General features: G+C 41.1%; 1 protein-coding gene across 15 annotated transcripts; it reads right to left on the bottom strand.

Annotated features, from left to right (window-relative positions):
- Positions 1-220: 220 nt before the first annotated feature.
- Positions 221-19309, bottom strand: LOC116922816 (transcription factor 12). 15 transcript variants are annotated; one of them, XM_045174427.1, is made up of 16 exons: positions 18675-19309; positions 18448-18494; positions 18233-18370; positions 18116-18169; positions 8219-8312; positions 7422-7661; positions 7030-7349; positions 6768-6950; positions 6288-6353; positions 5895-6107; positions 5589-5742; positions 5318-5459; positions 5046-5150; positions 4168-4313; positions 3123-3289; positions 221-3046 (listed from the first exon to the last, which is right to left on the bottom strand). In XM_045174427.1, exons 1-16 carry the CDS (start codon positions 18775-18777, stop codon positions 3041-3043), a joined length of 2178 nt encoding a protein of 725 aa, XP_045030362.1. In that variant the 5' UTR covers positions 18778-19309; the 3' UTR covers positions 221-3040. The 15 variants fall into 15 exon arrangements, with proteins under 15 accessions (XP_045030362.1, XP_045030366.1, XP_032785148.2 ...); XM_045174431.1 differs by lacking the exons at positions 18116-18169; positions 18233-18370; positions 18448-18494; positions 18675-19309 and adding an exon at positions 15942-16349; XM_032929257.2 differs by lacking the exons at positions 4168-4313; positions 18116-18169; positions 18233-18370; positions 18448-18494; positions 18675-19309 and adding exons at positions 4660-4805; positions 8456-9368.
- Between the last annotated feature and the right edge of the window lie 742 nt (positions 19310-20051).

The raw sequence follows: 20051 nt of genomic DNA, 5'->3' as shown, positions 1-20051 counted from the left end.
GCAACTGGCGAGCCCACTCGAAATGTCAGGAAGTGTTCACTCAAGTGCACCAAATTACCACAAGAATTCAGTAAAGATGCAACGAGAGAATTCCTTTCATAACAAACAAAAATAAAACAAAAAAAAAACACGTTTTCGAAACACTTCACGCTGTTTGCTGGTTAGCCACCGAGTCGAGTGACAAGATCATCTGAAACAAATGTTTTTGCGGCGTACATCATTTCAAAAAAATGGCAATGGCACGTTTATTACAACTTCCATGGATGAGAGAGAAAGAGAGAAACGATGCGTACAGAGTGTGAACAGGGCGAATTGAGGGCGGGGAGGATTGTATGTCGATAGCAAAAAGGAAGGAATACCAATAAAACAATCAATATAAGATATGATATCGATGAGGGTCGGCAAGGATGATTTAAACACGGTGAAAGAAACAAGAGACAAATCAGACAAGGAAAATCAAAAAAAAAAAAAAAAATTACAATAAAAAACAAAAATTGATTGAATTTTTCTTTTCTTTTTTTTTTCCCCGGTCAAAAGTACATGAAACACACAAGAGGGTCGAGGATGTAATAAACGGTGCTCCAGCTGGAGAGATTAAGAAAAAAAAACCAAAAAAAACATGGTTTCTGTCTGTGTTTGTGTTAAACCATTTTTATAATAAGAGGCGAATGTAGCTGAAACTCACGTAGAGGGAACGCACATTTAATCAACGATAGCTATGGAAAAGACTTGATGTCTGGCATCTATTTTGTCATTCAATTCCCGAAAAAAAAAAAAAATAATAATAATAAAACGACAAATCATTCAAAAGCAAAAAACTTTAAAACAAATTATTAAACGAAGAGATGGGGGGAGGGGGGCAGGGGGATTTAGAAGCCATGATTTTATTCTATTTTTTTTTTTCATTTTTCTATTTTTTCTATTTTTTCTTTTTAAAACTCGATCGGAGACGATTGAACTGGAAAAAAACACCCATGGTCCTACGGCATCCCTCAGAAAATATATGGAGGAGGAGGAGGTGGTGGAGGGGGAGGAGGATAGAGAGAAATAAACGCAAACGAAGGTGGACGCACACAACTCCCACAAATGTCTCCCGAATGTCATGGAAACAACGTACGCTTGATTTTTGATGCTCTAGGCCGAAACGACTTCGACGACAATCCCGGAAGAAAGAAAAGAAAAAAAAAAATAGGAATACATCAAACGCAATCAATTTGAGACGCATTCTCTTCTTATTATTATTTTTTTAATCGTATGCAAAAAAAAAAAAAAAAAAAAGGGGGGGAGAACATTTCTTGGTTTGGATATGAAACAAAACTAGACCTCAAAACCTCTTCTCAAGTTTCTCCTATTCATTTAATACGGTGCTCGTGCACTGTCTTCTTCTTTTTTTTTGAGATCGCCGGCTATGCTTTGCATTTCTCACTAAACAAAAACACAAAAACAAAAAAAATGAATAAATAAAAGTACTACAATGCCCGAAGATGGAGGTCCTGTCTGTCTCTAATCGTCTGTAAGAAAAAGATTGAGGAAAAAAACATATTCCGGAAGGAAGGGGAGAGATGCTTCAACAAGAGAAACATGACATTCGATGTAGAAAAAAAAAGAAAAAAAGGAAAAAAATTGCTGATATGTCCTCGGGAGTTTTGGAGGGAGGGCCTTACGATCGCGTTTGCTGCTGCTTGTTTTTTGTTTTGTTTTTGGTAGGTTCGTTCCAATGTGTGTTTGTGCTCGAACCTGTAGGGAGGGAGGGGGAGGGGAAAGGGGGAGTAATAAAGGCACGCTGATGAGAGATGCTTAACGTGGTAGATGGGGGAGAGATGTAGGGAGAGGCACATACAAATTGAAAACCAAACGCTACGCGGAAGTGTGTGGCTAATGAAACCAGCTGCAGGTGAGCAAAAAGTAGGTGTCGAAAAAATCATAAATCAAAACGCTTGGCAAAAGAATTAAAATAAAAAAAAATAAAATAAAATTCAAAACTCGAGCTACTCGTAATAAAGCTACTCAGCTAGACCATCAGGAGCTATTCCGACACGTTTTGTGGGAGAGTGCAACGACATGGTGATTATCATGGATAGAAGGGAGAGAGAGAGAGATAAGAATCGAGGCTATAACAAACAGAAATGGATGGGAATAACGCTACACGATCAAACGCCGCAGACGGGCACGCAATGCACACAGGTAAACATCGTCAGCGTGTTTTAGATCAAATTTAGTGATGACAACTGCTTCCTGTTTTCCACATCTTTCCATTGGTGTGTGTGTGTTTCAAATTGTCCTTCTGTTTTTGTTTTTTGTTTTCGCGCCTTTTTTTTTTCAAAAACGGCATCGTCGTTAAACTGCGTCCATGTGATGAGATTGGGAATCGGGGGAGGGTTTCAAGACATGTCATAAATCTATACAATCATTCTGTTAACGAGCGACGAGCTTATTTCCTTCCACGGTAGCAGCTATGGATTTTTGTTTGTTTTTGTTTGTCAGGATTGCATAATATGTACTCGGTCGCGATAACGAAAATTTCAGCCAACTAAAAAAAAAAAAAACGAGGGACGGTAGCGAGGTAAAATGTCGCTGCCCAATTTTTTTTTCTTTTCTTTTTTCTTCTTTGCTTCCGGTAAAGGGTTTTCGTCGTTTTTTTTGTTTCCATCCGGTTCAATCAAGCGCTCAACGATACCACAATAGAAATAGGGGGATATGGAGCACCAGTTCAGAATTCAATCACATCTCAAAGACGATAACTTGCACTCACACACACGCACACCACGCACGCACACAATTTAACTGATACATCTCACCAGTAACAAGAAAACCACAACTGTGTTTTTTTTTTCTCATTTTCTTTTCTTCTTTCCTCTTGGATTAAGAAAAAAAAAAAAAAAAATTAAGAAAAGGTCTCCTTCTTCGGGGAAATGAACTGCGCGTCGATATAGGATTGTTTGTTGTCGATCTGGCGTACACACTTTTACGTGATGTCCAGGTCTTTTTTGTTGTGTGTGTTGGACAACTAAATCTGATGCGAACCTGCGAGTTGCTGGAATCAAAACTTGAAAATAAAGGGGGAAAAATAAATTAATTTTTTTTTTAAATTATGTCCGTGTCATTTATAAAAAGAAACTTACCGAGGATGGCATTGATCCGAACGGAATCATCGGGGGAGGTCCACCTCCACCGGCGCCTCCCCCGCTGCCCAGGTGCGGTGGGCCCTGCATGCCCTTGGCGGACCCATCGTCTGCCTTTTCTTCTTCGCGTCGTTTCAAACATGCCGCTTTTGGATTCAAATTTCTCTCTGTACAAAGAGAAAAGAAATCAACGCATTTAATAATTTGCTCCAAAAAAATAGAAACCATCGATTTCGATTGGTGAAGGAAAGCGACAGGAAAGATACGAGAAGGAAATACCGATTTTCTTTTCCCCCAGAAAAAAAAAATAAAATAAAATACAAAAACATGTTACCAGATTTTTTTTTTGTTTTTCTTTTTTTTTTAAGATTAGCAATTCATCTACGTTTTTCTTTAAAAAATTGTGATTACTGGTAACATGTAAAATAACGGTCAAAACCAGGAGAGGGGGGAAAACAAATCACAAGGCAGCATTCGAATGGAGAATTTGGTTAGTCAACAGCGGGAATAACGAAAAAAAATTTTTATGATGGGGTGTGGGGAAGGGTTTTGGGATAGATAAAAAAAAACGAAAAAAAAAAAAAAACGAAAAAAAAAAATAGTAAGTGAAGGTTAAATAAAAACCAAAGCGAAATAAATTACGATGAATTTTTGTTTAGGGAATAACTTGTGCATGCACTCTCCGATGAAATCGAAACAATAAACAGAATAATTACATCTTAAAAAAAAGAAAAAAAAAGAAATCATTTTCAAAAGCTAAAATTGAATGAAAGCCGTGCATTTTTTTTTTCCAGCATAAATAATAACAAATAAATAAATACTGTAAATAAAAAAATTAAAAATTGTAAAGACGAAAGCAACGACTTGAAAGCTACAGATGATTTCAGCATTGCTTTCGTCTTGAATGTTTTTGTTTGTTGTTCAAATTGCTTAATACTCAATAAGAGGGAAAGAATGTAAGAAGAGACGACAACATGACAAACATGTTGTCGCACTTTATTTGCAGTTGATTTGTGTGTTTGTGTGTGTGTGTGTGTGGCAGTACCTCGCACTTGCTGCTCGAGCTGCATGATGACCTCAACGGCCATGTTGAGGATGCCCAATTTGGTTTGCGGCTTGTCCGACTTCAAATGCGTCATGCACATGCGCCCCAATTCCTTGAGCGCTTCGTTGATATCCCGGATTCGGATCCTAATTGTTTGTTGTTGTTGTTGTTTTTTTTGGGGGGGGAGGGGGAGGGGATTGTTTGGAACAGGAACGGGCGGGTCGAAGGTGATGATGAAAAAAAAAAGGGGGGGAGAGAGATACGTGAAAAAGGAGGTAGAGGATCGGGAGATGGGAAATGAGGTAAGTTATGGAAGAGTATTTGTTTTGTTTGAGACGGTAGTGGGTGGTGGGGGGGGGTTGATTGGAAGAGAAAGAGATAGCGAAAGAGAGAAAGACACAGGCGAGAGATAGAGACAGAAGAGAGTGAGAGAGAGAGAAGAGAGAGAAAAACAAAAAAGAAACGGGTTACTACTCGTTCTCAGACAACTACCTCTAACACGTTGTTCCAGCTGAGTGATGACGTCGACAGCTTGGTGAAGCACCGTCAATTTCGGCTGCGTCTTATCAATCTTGAGGTGCATTTGACACATGCGGCCTAACTCCTTGAACGCTTCGTTTATGTCTTTCACCCGCACTCTGACAGTTCGGACAAGATTGCGTCATAAAACCCATCAAATCACTACTTTCTTTGTTTTGTTTTTTTGCAAATTTCAAATATCTATTTAAAAAAACACGCGTCACGGCGACTCACAATCGCAACGCCAAATTCGATTCTTTGACTCGAGATCGCATCAAAACCCACAATGAATCGAGTAACCCCCCTGACTGGCTAACTTTTAACACAAAAATTGAACTGAATTTCGATTGTTTTCTTACCGTTCCCGAGCGTTGTTGGCTTGCCGCCTTTCCTTCTCCTTGACCACTTTGACGGCTGGATCGAGTCCCTCGTCGTCGTCATCTTCGTCATCGCTACCGGCACTGCTTATAAACCCACGAGGTAAATGGGTTCCAGGTAAAGAAAAAGTCACGTAAAAAATACAAAAAAAAAAAAAGGAAAGAAACAATTCACCATTAGTATGAATGAATGAATTTCAAATGAAAAAAAAAAAAACGAAAAAATCGGTCAATAGATGGCCGAAGGTACGCACTACCTCCGCGAGCGTTTGCTGCTTTTGCTCGCGCCTCCGTGGCTTGACGAGGTCGGTGTGTTGGCTGAAGCCCCGCCCAGCGACGAAATGCGTCCGTCCAGGCCCAATTTCGCTTCGCTGCTGTCTGGGTCTTTTCGTTTTTCTAATCATCGTCGAAGTGGGGGGGGAAAGGGTACATGCAAATGAATAGAAGATTTTATTTTTTTTTTAGAATACGATTCAACATGGCATTTTTAATCAACAATAAAAAAGAAAAAGAAAAATGTGTTACTTGAACTTGTAGGTGGAGCTTTAGGTATCGTAGAAAGGCCGTCTACCATGGACCGGTCCACGGGATCGTGAATGGGTCCACCGAGAGATGTGGGACCCAAATTGCCGTAAGACGATGGGTGACCAACTGTGCTGCTGACCGGATGATGACCACCCTAAGGAGGAGGAGGAGGAGAAGAAGGAAAAATAAATTCAAATTATGCTAATGTATGCAAAATATTTTTCACGTTGAACAAACAATTATTTTGTGTGTTGTTGTCTTTTTTTTTCTTTCAACAAAAAACAAATCAGACATGAAATTCATTACCATGAGGGGTTCAAGGACGGGTGGATAGGCGGTCATGACGCCGTTGGAATGTGACAAGGCGGGTGAAGGTCCGGTGCCGGGCAGAGCAGATTGCGGTCCGCCACCGCCCACCGATTCGGCGTGATTCCGGAGCACGTTAATGGCATCGTCCAATCGCTCTTCCATCCGAGTGGTCGCCTGATGAAAAGAGCCATTTAACGGACTCGAAAGACTCTATATATATATATATATATACATATACATGAACAAAGCATGTATATATATGTGTGTGTTTATGTGTGTTTTGTAGATAACTCGTTTCAATTTAAATACAATTTCTTTTTAAACACTAAAACACAACAAACGAAAAAAGACGAATTCTACTGGTAGGACAACAATTAAGACGACAACTACCTCGGTGTGATTCCTAAGAATGCCAATAGCATCGTCGAGTCGCTCTTGCTCGGGCATGCGACGAGCCTGAACCATCCAATAAAAAAAAAAAAACAGTAGGACGCAACGACGAGAGGAATACGGAAAATAACAAACAGAAAGACAATCAGAACGTAAACAGACAACAACAAAAAGAAAACAACAGCACAAGGGTCGTCACACAAACACGAGCTCTAGAAAAGAAGGTCTTTTTTTGGTTTCGCATCATTCGCGTTTCCACGGAACTAGAGAAGTGAAATAACAAACCCTCGCGTATTGGAAAGTGTAAGCAAAAAAAAAAAAAAAAAGCCAGGCAAACAAACAAACGGTCAAGCAACTTCCGTCAACAATCAAACCGACCAGAAGGAGAGGCGCATTCTATCAAACTGCAGCGTACTCTCCAAGAAACAGCTGGACGAGATCTACGAGGAAAGGAAAAGAAAAGGAAAGAACAAAACGTACCATGTGGAGATTGCGTTCATTGTAGAGGGGTGAGGCCGTGTTGGCCACTGCCGCAGGATGTGCGTGCGGATGCGAAGGCCCGTTCCACTGCGGCTGACTCACCGACGTCAACGGAGGAGGCGATGAGACGGGCGTTGTGGGATGTGAGCTGAAACTGCTTGTGCTCTGATCGGCGGAATAAATCTTAAGAAAAACAAAAAATAATTAATTGGAATTATTTTTCATTTAAAGAAAGAAAAAAGAAAAAAGAAAAAACACTAACCGATGCTAATGCTTTGCCAAGGGCGTCGCCAGTTTGGCCACCAGGGCCGGGCGGAGGTCCTAAATTCGGACTGTGGCTGTACATAGAGGGAGATTGGACTGCGGTGGCCGCTCCAGCCTGGATAACGCCCGACTGAGATACGGGGCCTCTCATCGGTCCCGTGGCGGAATTGCGAAACGTCGACATCGGTGGAAGACCAGAGCTCATCAAATTATTGGCGCCATTGTGATCTTGGGCTGGCGATAAGGCCACGTTGTAGCCTCCCATTCCGGATGGATCGTGAAGCGCGCCCGATCCCATGCCGTGCATTCCAGGACCTGCTACGACGATGCAAAGAAACAAACAAATGAACATTACACTTTCCTTTTAGCAAAAAAACTGGGAGATCATACTGAAAATACCCTGGCCAGGGTAAGAAGGCTGTCCTCCCATGAGTGTGTTGGGTATGCCTCCACCTCCGCCGCTATTCATGAGCGGCGGGGTCTGTCCGACTTGTTGCTGTTGCTGCTGCTGCTGTTGTTGAGGTTGCGCTTGTTGCTGGCCAGCGTAGCCACCGTACGGGCCGGCATGTAAAGGCGCGCCTCCATTCCCATTGGACGCCCACGGATCTGCTGGATGTGTCGATCCATCACCTGCCAAATGCAAAAGAATTTCGAAAACGGTTCAATACGACCAAAACCAATCGTTTAGCCCAGAGGTAAACCCTAATAGCCGATGATGTGTTTATTTGACCCATCGTTCGGGGACTAGGCAACAAGCTGACACGTCCACAAGTCCTAACCGACGTCTATGTATTTTCGTAAAGTTAAACGTGACGGCAATTCCCTTTCTTAATCTCAATCTTTTTTTTTCTTTCTAAAATACCCATTCTACCAAACAAAATAATAACACATTAAAAAAAAATGATATCCCTTCCTGAAAACTACACCAAAACAAGTGGCAGAGGCCACACAGATCGGCCGAAAAAGACCACCCTCAAAAGACTTGGCCCCCCCCCCCTCGCTCCGCGTATTCTTTACACGTTAACATTTCGCAAGGCAAGGGATCCTTTCAACGGATCGCATCGATGCGTTGATGTCACGTTATTCACTTGCGGACTTTCTCTACCCCCCCCACATCGCTTCATTTTCTTGTTGACAAACACATCATTAAGTAGCTTAGAAGGACAGGTATGACCTTGTCATCTTACCCATAAAGTACGAATCCCCATAGAGGCCACCTCCGGGCTTAGGTGAAGTGTATCGCGGAGAGTCCTGCGGAAATTCCATGTTCTCCGATCCATACTAGAAAAAATCAAAATAAATACATAAAATAAAATCAGTTTAATGATCTAAATCCAATCCAAAAAAAACAAACAAAAATGATGTAGTTGGCAATGGATCAAAAAATTCAGCAAAAAAATGGATGATGTCACACGAAAGCTAACCGAAACAGGTCTGTTGGGATAAGCGGGACTGATGGGCGAGGGAGTGGCCGGACTTGGGGTCGGTGTGGGTGTCAGTGGGCTGTTGCCACCGACGGGAGACGAGACGGCCGGATTGTTGGTACCGGCCGCCGTCCAATAATGCGGATTCCTCCGACGCGCAATCACGTCAAACGTTTGACGGACAGGCTGGGCTGCCGTCGAGGCAGGGGGGACGCTCGTCCAGTTAGTATTACAATTAGTGGTGTAACTAGCGTTCCAAACGCCGTTCGATTGCGGCTGAATCACGTGCCCGCTCTGACGGTAAGCCATTGTCACATTGGGAGGTGGAACGCTCGTTCGGTTGGGTAATCCAGGCATTTGGAAACAACGCGCGCGCACACACACACACACAAGTGGGGAAGAAACAAAAAGTCTAAAAAAACGTAGGATTTGAGGGGCTCAATTCAATGAGAAACCCAGGGCTCCTGGTTACACTTCAGGGGCCATTCCATCGTTGTAAAATCGTTGAGAAAAAAAACAAACAAGAAAAAGACACACACACACACCCGCGCGCACAAACACACACACACACACAAGAAGTAAGAATCGTTTCGGAAAATCCTCTATAGCACAGATTGGCACCAACTCAGAAGCAGGACTGACCCGTCTAGCTTTGGTGCTGGTCCGGTTGCCCCTCTCTAACGAACTACGTCTCCCTTCCTTACACACACACACACACAGAATGAGCTCCGCCTTCTTTTTTCGACATTTTTTTTTTTTTTTTTTAAAGAGGGGATACTACAGTAAGAGCGCAGTGTGTATCTTTTTTGGGAAGGTTTCCAGCCCAGCGGGTCGAGGTTGATAGCGATGCCATCTACTGTGCAAATGATCGCCCCACGCGAATCTTGTCATCTAAGCCACGCCAACCCAAAGGAGAGAGAAATAAAAAAATAAAAAAAAAAGGAATAAAATATTCGATTCGTCTTGTTTTATTCTGTGATATCATCCGCTTCAATCACGGACTGCAAAGACAGAATGAAAAAAAAAAAAAAAAAGAGATAAAAAGAAAACCGGCTACCATTTTACGGGGGGGAAAGGGAATCCGATGGACAGACAGGTTGGGCTTTTTTTTTTTTTCTTTCTTTCTCGAAACGACATTGATGACTTTTGGTGTGGTTAGTTAAAAACTCGCGTTTGTCCAGTGCATAGCTGCATAACTTTGACTTTGGCAAGTATTCAATCTTGCATCTATTTATTTATTATATTCATTATTTTTTTTTTTTCCTCTTTTCTTTTCTTTTAAAGTAACCGGCAAGTGAGGGATAGCCAAGTGGCCACTCCTGAAACAAATGCGAAACACCTTTCTCTTTTCGATTTGAATTCCCCACTTGTTATTAAAGGTTATTTGCTGTTGATTCTTATTTGCGAACGTCAACAATTCACCTCATTTTCAAAATGATTTCCACATGCAAAGCAGCTCAATGCTTGATGTCGACTTGATTCGGGAAAGAAAAAAGATATCGTACATAAAATCATGACAATGATACACTAGAAAATTGTCAAGAGTCAAGTGGCAGATCATGGGAAAGTTCTTCCATGGAACAAGAAAGAAAGAAAGAAAGAAAAAATGAAAAAAAGAAATGAAAGAGAGAGAGAGAGACAGAGAGAATGAGAATAGGTCTCCTCTTGCATACCGAAATCCGACGACCTTTTCCAGAAAACTTGTTGGGGGTCTTGGGAAAACAAGAAACAAAGTGTATGGATGAAAAACGAAAGAAGAAAGAAAGAAGAAGCTTGGAGGCAAAGACATAAAGAAAAGTGTCAGAAAGCCCGAGGATAAATTTCTCGAGACCCCGCCTAGTTTGGCACCAAGCAGTCTGCATGTTGAGGGAATTCTTTGTCTAGGGGAAAAACCTCGTCAGAATTTATTTTTTTTTTCATTTTTAAAGAAGAGGATAGAAAAAGAAAAAAAAGGAATCATTCACATCGGCAAAAATTACTATCACGGTCGACTTGACCTCTCCAGAGAGAATCAGGCGTCAAAAACTAGCGATAAAGTAAAAAAAAATTAAAACAAAAGTAAAAACAAAAATTTCGCGTAAACCATCAAGGGAATTCGGCTTGGACCGTTATCCAACGCCTCGATAAATGCCCTAGAGATGCTTTTTTATTTTTCCTTCTCAAACCAACGCACTATCCCCCCCCTCACCTCATCCCTATAACCAAGAAAGAAACAAAAAGGTGTGAAAGCTATTGTTAAAAAAAAAAAGGTCTTTCCAAGTTAAAAAAAAAAAAAAAAATGGCCGAAAAGGTCTCGAGGGGCAGCTTAAGAAAGGTGTTGGGACCAATGGCCGCTGGATAAAGGGGACGAAAAAAGAAAGAAAAAAAATTATTTTATTTTTATATTTTTTCGGTTAACAAAAACACCTGAAGATTTCCAAAGTGGAAACCGGCCATGTGCTGCTGCACCCTGTACGGGTCCCGCAATTTCACAACGCATGTCGACATCGTTGATCAAACCTGTCGTATTGGATTCCGTAAGCACGCCCAGCTGAAATATCCCCATGACTGAAGGTTTCCTTTCTCAAAGCTTTATTTGGAATGACTCCCATTTCTTTCTTCTTTGCCTTCGTGATTGCCCATTAGTATTCACCAGTTGGAACCCCCTATCAATTTAGCCCTAGGTGACACTGGGCTCGGCATTCCCGTCCTACAACGTGTACACAACTAAGCGCAATCAACTTAAGAAAAAACGTTACAAACTAGACGGGATGTTGAGCAACCCAAAACCGGATGGCTACACATTTGGTGTCATCAATATCGAACCATTTATTATTTTTTTTAAATTCCCAATATTATAAAAAAAAAAAAAAATTGGTGTAGGATATCAACCTTTGACTAGTAGCATTCATAAAGTGTCACAATGGTTCCTAACCGTCAGGAAGAGGTGTGGCCTGGTAGGCTTTAAAAAAAATATTGAATATGACAAGCTATTAGAATATCATATTGCTATCAACTGTAAATGAAATGGCTATCGGAAAAATTGCTTATTCTGTCCCTGTGCCTTTCCCCATTCTCATTTTTTGTGCGTGGAACAGTGTGTGGAACGAGGGCGGGTAATACCTCGAGAAACCGGATGTTCAATCTCCAATTGAATCGAGCCGTTCTTTCTTTCATAATGTGACGTCACTTGATCTCCCCCGCGCCTTTTACTCGGAGAAAAATTATAACAAAAATTGTTTCCCCCTCTTCCGAACTACTCCGCCCCCCCCCCACCCACCCAACCCCACACCCCAAAGCACCTAAAAATTATAATCATCGACATCCGGAATTCAAAACCCATATTTTTGGATAATTTTACAATCGAAAAAAAAAAAATAAATAAAAGAGGGAAATCGAATGTTTAAAGAAGAATGAGGAAGGAAAAACAAGAAATAAAAAGGGAGCCTCAGATGTGGATGGAACAACTTCTGAAACGAAAGAACGAATCACAGAAAGCTCTGCCGCCATACCAATTTTTTCTTTCTATTTTTTTTTTTTTTTTAAGGAGGAGAAGAGGAGGGAAGGAGGGGGATATCGTCGTTACTATCATCATCATTACCATGATCCCCACCTGATCGCCGTGTGATTGGACATTCTAGAAGAATAGGGGAATCTCGTCTTTCTGTTCCTGTTGAGACTCGCTCCCGCTGGGGAGTAGAGAAACATTCGATTCGGCCCTTTTTATTTAGAAAAAATAATAATAATAATAATAATAATAAAAAAAAAAAGGACCTGAAAAATGCCACAAGCATCACGTGACTCGACAGCACAAATAGGGATGCGAAGAGACACACACACACACACCAAAAAAAATGAAGAAAAACGGGGCCACGAAAACCCTGCGGACCAGACAGCGCGGCGCCTCAAAACCCCGAAATGGTAAAAGTGATTCTTATTCTTTTCTTCTTACGTTTTTGTTAGCTTTTTTTTTTTATCTCCTATTTTCTTTACGTTTTCTCTGTAAGCAAATTTGGGAACTGTTTCTTTTTTTCTCTCCTTTTCTTTTACGGCAATCACAATGCAATGCAGATTCAAAGCCATTAAAAAAACGAAATCAAATAAAAAGCCAAAAACATTAGAACGGACGAAAAGAGAAGATGGAAAGAGAAAACACGAAACAAAAAAAAATCTTCCTAACACAAAAGATTTTTTTTTAGCCCCCCTCTCTCAATCCAAAAGAGAAAAAAAAAAATATATACATAAGATTTTGAAACACAAAAAAGTCCCCCTTCTATGCAGTTAGTGCCCTCCTATTCTTGAATACCAGTAGGGCCCAAGGTCACAACACAAAAGAAAATGGCGTCAATTCCGAGCCCGTGAGGAATACAGGTTACTTCATCCACAAGAGACGCGATCTTTTTTTTGTCTTCTTACAACCAACAACAAAACAAACACTATTCATTTAAAAAACGTTTCAAGAATTTTCCCAACGCTAATGGCGGCAAAGACCCTGTCACTGAAGCATTTAACGAAAAAACAAAACAAACAAAAGAAGAAGAAGAAGAAGAAGAAGAGCTTTATTATACAAAATTAGGGTCCAATCAGCATTCGACAGACAACGAAATTCCCTTCAGGAGCGCTAAACGAAAAGTTCAATGGCCACTCAAAAGCATTAGCAAACGCCACCTATTAGCAAACACCGTTACTACGCACCGCCATCTAGCGAGGAAAATCTGAAACAAACGAATCTGGAAATTTCCATCAGCCCGACGTGCTCGAAACAGAGTGATATGTTCCAAAGCAACCACGGTGAGGAGGGGTGAACCGAACGGGAAAAAAGAAAAGGACGCACAGAAAGGCAAGGGGGGCGGACAAACCGGGGGGAGGGGGGGGGACCAAACGGTTTGGTGGAACGGTCCAACGAGCAGCGCGGAAATCGTAAGCGGAGCAAATTGATGCAAAGGGTATTTAAAAGAAACGAGAATCGCAAAAAAAAAAAAGGCCCAAATCAAACTCAAAATAAAATCAATTTACGAGGGGAACTACACGATGCCACATGCCAGCCAACGAACGACGGTCGGAGCAAAACAGAAAAAAAGGGGGTCAGAAAAAAGGAAAAAAAAAACGAAACTCATCCGCAAGATTGACTTAAAAAAGAAGGAAAATCGCACTATCATTTAAAAATAATAATAGACACGAAATTAGGGAGCGGAGATTGAACAAACCCCCACGGTTACTTTTAAATACATCTTTCAATCAGAAGAGAAGCGATTAGACAAGAATTTAAGCTCGGCAACCACATGGCTTAATGAAGCCTAGAACATTTTCTCGTTGATGATGATTTCTCTCTCTCTCTCTCTCTCGTTAGAAAGAAAGAAGAAAGAAAATAGATATATAAGACGGTCAAAACAAACGACTCTACTAGAGTCCACGAACGGGGGAGGTGGTCGCTTTCCTACTTTGGTAGCTAGCAGATGGCACCGGGTTCCCCTTCTAACTGACTTGTGGCTCGAGGCAAAAGCCGGGGGTTTAAAAAAAAAAAATAAAGGGAAAGAAAATAAAATCAAAAGGGCCAACACTCGAAGTTTTAATCCTGAAAAGGTTTCAGATTGCAACAAAAGATTTTTTTTCTTCTTCTTCTTCTTCTTCTTCTTCTTCTTCTTCAGTGTCAGTGTCTCTCCTCCACGCCCCCCCTCAATCCTCACACACCAACTGGGTCCACTACAAGAAGCAAAATAGATAGGCACAAGATGTCGTTTGGATTCAACATGTTGTCCAGGAAGAGTTTGACATTTGAACTCGTCCGGTTTTGTCATAAGAGACGATGACTCGACCAACACGGAAGTTAAACCGGCGGAAACACGTGCTACAAACCTGGCGTTAAAATTACATTTTTTTTCTTTTCTTCTACGGTTCTTTAAAAAAAAAACTTATAATTATAATAAAAATCTTTCCGTGTTCCAGGTTTTTTTGTTGTTGTTTTTTTCGGACACAGAAATCTCTACGGCTCATTAATTCATAATACTCGTTCCAGCCAGATAGTCAGGGGAGAGGGACTTCTGAGATTATGGTCACATTTTATTTCGTATCGTCCCGTTCCGGTAGCCCGCACTACGCGGACTGTGATCTGTATGGGACCGCACATTACGGCAAAAACAAACCCCTGCGTGTGCCCGACAACAACAATCGTCGTAGGATTGAAAAACCACTGGAAAAACAAAAAAAGAAAACTATTCTAGCGGTCGCCCTGGACAACTGTACATTCTATTACTTTGGTGGGCATTATAAGAAGAAGAAAAAGAACAACAACAAAAAAAAAGGCCAAAGACTCTTCAAGGTTCCGACGTCGTCCGGAAGTCGCCGTGAGAGAATCTCAACCGTACGCAAATTCGAGGGGGGAAACGAAAAAAACGATCGCAAGACACGAAAGAAAATGTACGCGAACCCCAGCGAATTAAAAAGGATTCTTTCTTTTATTTTTCTAGTCGTAAAAAAAAAATAAAAAATTCGACAACTAGCTCTACTAGTTTTTAATGGAATGGCTTTTTCTTTTATTTTAGGGAAAATAACAACGACCTCACGCCACTCGTCAGGACTTGTGGCTCAAGGGGGAAAAGAAAATGAGGAATAAAATAAAAACTCGAAACATCGTTTCGGCCAGCAAATTTACATTGCATTACAACTGCTAAGAGTCCAACACCTGTTGGATCTTTTTCGACGTCATCGGGAGCTCGGCAGTCTTATCATTCAACAACAACAAAAACCAAGTCAACAAGAAATTAGAAATCTCGAGTATCTCCAAAGTGTTACGAAAGAAATGGACGCAGTTCAGATAAGACGTACCCACCCACATCACCAGCTTCGCTCATAACGCACGAACAGTTTCCTTTTTTTTTTATAATCAAAGGTTACTTATAGTTATCACGTCTTCAAATGAACGACACCGTCTAATCTTCCAACATTTCACCATTCACGGCCAATGAGCTCGTGCAGAAAACATCGTCGCGTTAAAATACGGTACCCAGAAATGAGCGCCTGTCTCCTTACTTTGATTGATTAACTCGATAAGAAAAATCCCAAGGCCTTCAAAACAAAAGATTGACCAAGACTTTTTTTTTTCTCCTGTTTTTCTAGCTTTGAAAAAAAAAAAAAAAAAAAGAGGATGCCGGTCATTCAAATTCCTGGACGGCAGGTGGCCGCATATAGTGGCGACTGCCGTGTGCGTTGGCGTGTGTTGAACTCTGCACAGTGTGTACTACACCCCTCTCTTTTTTTTCCTTTTTTCCTCTCTGTCTTTCTCCCCTTTCAAAAGTCTACCAGCTGCTCTTTCTTTCTATTTTTCTTTTCTTTTATCATTGTCTTCCGTTTCCCACCGCTATTCATCAAAAAAAAAAAAAAAAAAACTCTCGGCTACGCACCTTCGTTTACTCACCATCGCTACCTGTTGGGTGGGTAGAGTACATGAATACGAAAAACTAGAGCACCGAGAGGAAAACGCTCCTGTGCAAAAAAAAAAAAAAAATACCTGATGCATCGCGGCCGAAGTGACGCCGTCGTAATGCGTCGACGGATAACCTCTTCGAGACGACGTCGATGCGGCAGCCGAAAAAGCGGCATCGAACACACCAGACAGCGAACTATTACCATCTTGGTGATGATAATCGTAGCCCATGACCGTGGCAGACGAACTTGTTTGATAACGTTCCACCATTCCGTTCGTCATACTTTTCTTTCTTTCTTATATGCACACGCACACATACACACACACACACACACACAAAAGTAATTCCAATTGACACTCAATGAGATGAAGTCGGTTCGAAGACGGGGCCCGTTCGGTGAACTACTACTACTACAACTACTGCACGTGATTGAAAATGTGTTTTCACTCCCGGACGAGCGAGAGGTAAAAGCTCAACCTTCACGGACGGTGCAATGCCAACAACTGACGGAACAAACGGGCCTAAACAACAGATAGACACACACATACACACACACATGGAAAATGTCCCGAGGGTAAACACAAGCACATAAGCGGGGGACGCTCCAAAACGGCGACGCCATCCAGCTTGGGGCCGGCCAACGAAAGGAAGGAGAATGAGAAAACATATGATTGTCCATTCTTTCCTCCCACGCTAGTTATTCACTTACTTCTCTTCCACCATTTCAAAAAAGAAATAGAGAGAGAAGAGCGAAAAAAAAAAAGGTAGCAGAAGTGGGGGAGGATAATTTGAAAGAGCGCTATTGTCCTTTGCACTGTTGCCGTCTCTGGAATATTTCAAACTAGACAAGTTTTTTTTTTTTATTTAATTTTAAGGGAGAAAAAAAAATACCCTACTTCATTACTTTAGAAGAAAAAAAAGAGGGGAGAGAGCCAGTAGATCGTGTTACTAACTGCCCTCTGCAAAGAAATAGCTAAAAAAGACCACCAAAAATGTATATAAGAAAGAAATATAATTTGACACTCTAACAGCTTTTTTTTCCTTTACCCATCAATGTGGAAACTTTCTTGATGCAAAAAAAAATAAAAAAAAAAGACTATGTGCTGGCAACGCTGTTCATATAGGCATGCATTCGAACAAAAAAGAGAGGAAAGAAAAAAAAATCATCAAATAGCCTATAATTAGCCAGTTGCTGGAAGTTAAAAAACACAAAAATGTTGTGCCAACGAAGTTGATAAAAACAACTCTCCAGAAAAGTCCATTCACTCCGTAGCCTTGATATTCTATTAATATGCATACTTCAATTGGGTTTGATGAATCTTTCAAAGATTTCAATTTAGAAAATGCGTTTCCGAATACGAAAATTAACTTTGGTGTCGATATGGAGAAATACGAAACGCGGTTTCAGGCCGTTGCTCTCCTTTTTCGAAGCACGTGGAGGAACCTTTAAAAAAAAAAACCCTTCCCCTAAACCCAAAATCCCCTTCCTTTTAGCCATCGCGGAGAAAATGAGACAAACCATTAGTACGCACACGGCAAAAATTCAAGAGAGAAAAAAAAAACTGTAATGGTTACGAGCGTTAAAAAAGATATGGAACTTTTCTGTCTTCACTTTCCGTCGAAAAAAGAAAAAAAAAAATCATGTGTGAGAACCTTCCACCAGTTTTGCGGTCGTAGTTTTTCCACCCACTCTTTAAACTCGCCTTTACGTCGCACGCGGCCTTCATTTGTTTTGTTGTTTGTTTCTTTCCCGAGTTCGTTAAATGTCATCAAACTAATGACGGCAACAGTTGGGCGCGCCGAAATGTTAAAGCTCCAAACAAGTCCAGACGCAATTGATTGTCCTGAAACCTGTTGAGTCACTCTTGATCGCATTATTTTAAAAAATTGTTTCGCTGACTGATCTTGTAAGATTTTAGTCCTCTAGAAATTCCAATCACTGTTGCATACTGATTTGCTTCCAGTATGCGGTTTTCCACTTTTTTTTTTCCCAAGAGGCGATTCGTTTGGTTGCACAACAGCAGTGACCGGAACGCGTGAGAATAATCATTCATCATGAGACCGGATACAAGCAGCCTATCAAACACTATGGGCCGGTGTCTTACTGTCTAACATTCATCACAAATGTTTAGCGTCGGAAAAGGGACTGGAACGGGATGGAATATTTCTTTCGTCTTACGACCGAGTTTATCAATGTCCATCACCCATTATGACGATGCTTTTGACCAAATATGTTTGAAAATGGCATAGGACTTACCCATGGCTGAGGTACTAAATCCATGCCGTCAGTGGTGTGGTCTGTCATTCCACCCTGCAAGTAAAGAAACGAGTTAGAGCAGAAACCGAAAAGAACTATATGGCTATGATGCTGTACATCTTTTTTCCTCTTCGCTGGGCCAGAAGAGGGAGCTTGTCTGGAAGGATGTCCGAAAGGGAAATAAGGAGTTTCATTGCCATAACCGTCCACAGGACCTGCTGTTCCTGATGTGTAAGCTGCAGGTGGACCGTAGGCCTGGCATCAAAAAGAGAAACGTGAGCATTTCAGAAGTCAACGAAAACCAGAATAATAACAACTAGAACTCCTCTCACCATTCTGTTATCCATGCCAGCATATGCAGGAGGAAAGTTTGGTTTATCTGTAAATAGACAACAAAAAAAACACATCTGAATAACAATCTGTAGGAAACAACAACAATGGGAAGTAGTTTTGCTCAAGTTACTCCAGCAACTGTGTTGGCCATTTCGCCTGTTTACATTGCACAGTAACTAACGGGTCGTTCTGGGAAACAAAGTACAACGCAAATAAAATTACACACCTGATTTGGATAGATTATTCGATGTTATTTTGTTGAAACAATTTTGGAATACTTCGTAGAGGTGAAGCGGGCCATTTCCATCATCATCACTGTTGGCCGCCATCTTGGCTCTTGTTTAGCGTTTTTCCCCCGACTATTTATCGACACACATACACACACACCACACACGCTACACACACAGTACGCACGCAAGTATATCCCAGTAGGCGAAAATATTAAAATGACACAACTAGGTCCAAAATTAGCCAATAGATAAATTGGCGTAAAACTCGCGTCAAACACACGATCCGAACCACCCGCCCCGTGGATCCACGATGGGGGAAAAAATAGAGAAAAGTCGATTTCAGAGTGCAAGAGTGTTGGATGGCCGGGAGACTGTCATCAAGGAAACATCACACTCGAGCGTGTGTATCCCCCTCAATACAACACGGGGGCACGGGGCGCGCAGAACAGCACACAGCCAACAAAGAATATTTCCCTTCCCCCTTCATTTTCTACTAGTACGGTACTGGACGCTCACAAGCCTCTTCTAACCAGACGTCGAACTGGGCGCATCCAAACAAAACAAAAACAATACAAGATCACAAGAAACAACATTGGATTTTTTTTTTCTTGATCGTGTTCAAGTTCGTTTATTTGAGTAATTATTCAGCCAGGCATTGTTTTGTAAATACAAAAGGCCCTTAAATGTCTAGATTACTCTGGTATTATTCTATTCAACTTGACGTTGGCTTCCACTTCGTCGGTCGGTTTGGAAATGGATTCTGCGAAAGTGTTTAACAAAAGGGTTTCGATGTTTCATCAAGAAGATTCTAGTAGCTCCAGAAAATAAATGTGGCTCTGTATTCACGCTAGGTTTAAGCCCACACATAAACGTTTTTTTTTTTTTTTCTTTTCAGCGTCAGAACTCTGAAGGGATTCTTTTTTTACACCATTCGAAAAGACGCAGTTCTTCGAAAAAAAACTTAATCTTGTCTACGCAAAAGACTGGCGGTGCCTTTGGAGGGTTGCTTTATGATTAAAGTATTTCCGCCTCAAGACAGAAATCGTTCGGTCACTCGATGATCATTTTATGGATACGTCGGCGAAACGGTAACGCTGCGGCTAGATTGACGATCAACAACCACATCTTTTATGACGTCTACAGCCTTCTTTTTAAAAAAAACTATACTCATAAGGTAATGAAGAAAATGAGAGATCATAAACTAGTGAAATTTTCATCATCAAAGAAAAAAACAAAATCTTAGACTCTCTCTTTAATAAACTAGCCCTCTGATATCATAAATAAGACAGCAATCAAGCTCCCAACTATGATTACATTGAAGAAGAAGGGGATGGCATAAGAGAAGGTACTTAATAACGAACAAACAAAGCAGG

Source organism: Daphnia magna, linkage group LG5, assembly GCF_020631705.1.
Source record: "Daphnia magna isolate NIES linkage group LG5, ASM2063170v1.1, whole genome shotgun sequence".
NCBI classification, from domain to species: Eukaryota; Metazoa; Arthropoda; class Branchiopoda; order Diplostraca; family Daphniidae; genus Daphnia; species Daphnia magna.
Note: the sequence above shows the minus strand (reverse complement) of the source record. Positions and strands in the feature narration are given on the sequence as shown.

Excerpts from the sequence above, each read along its gene's own strand:
- LOC116922816 (XM_032929257.2), bottom strand. The coding sequence starts at position 8,812 with ATGCCTGGATTACCCAACCGAACGAGCGTTCCACCTCCCAATGTGACA. Across the intron at positions 7,350-7,421 it reads CCCTGGCCAGGGTATTTTCA|CAGGTCCTGGAATGCACGGC; the intron begins GTATGATCTCCC and ends GCATCGTCGTAG. Across the intron at positions 5,743-5,894 it reads CCGTCCTTGAACCCCTCATG|GGTGGTCATCATCCGGTCAG; the intron begins GTAATGAATTTC and ends CCTCCTCCTTAG.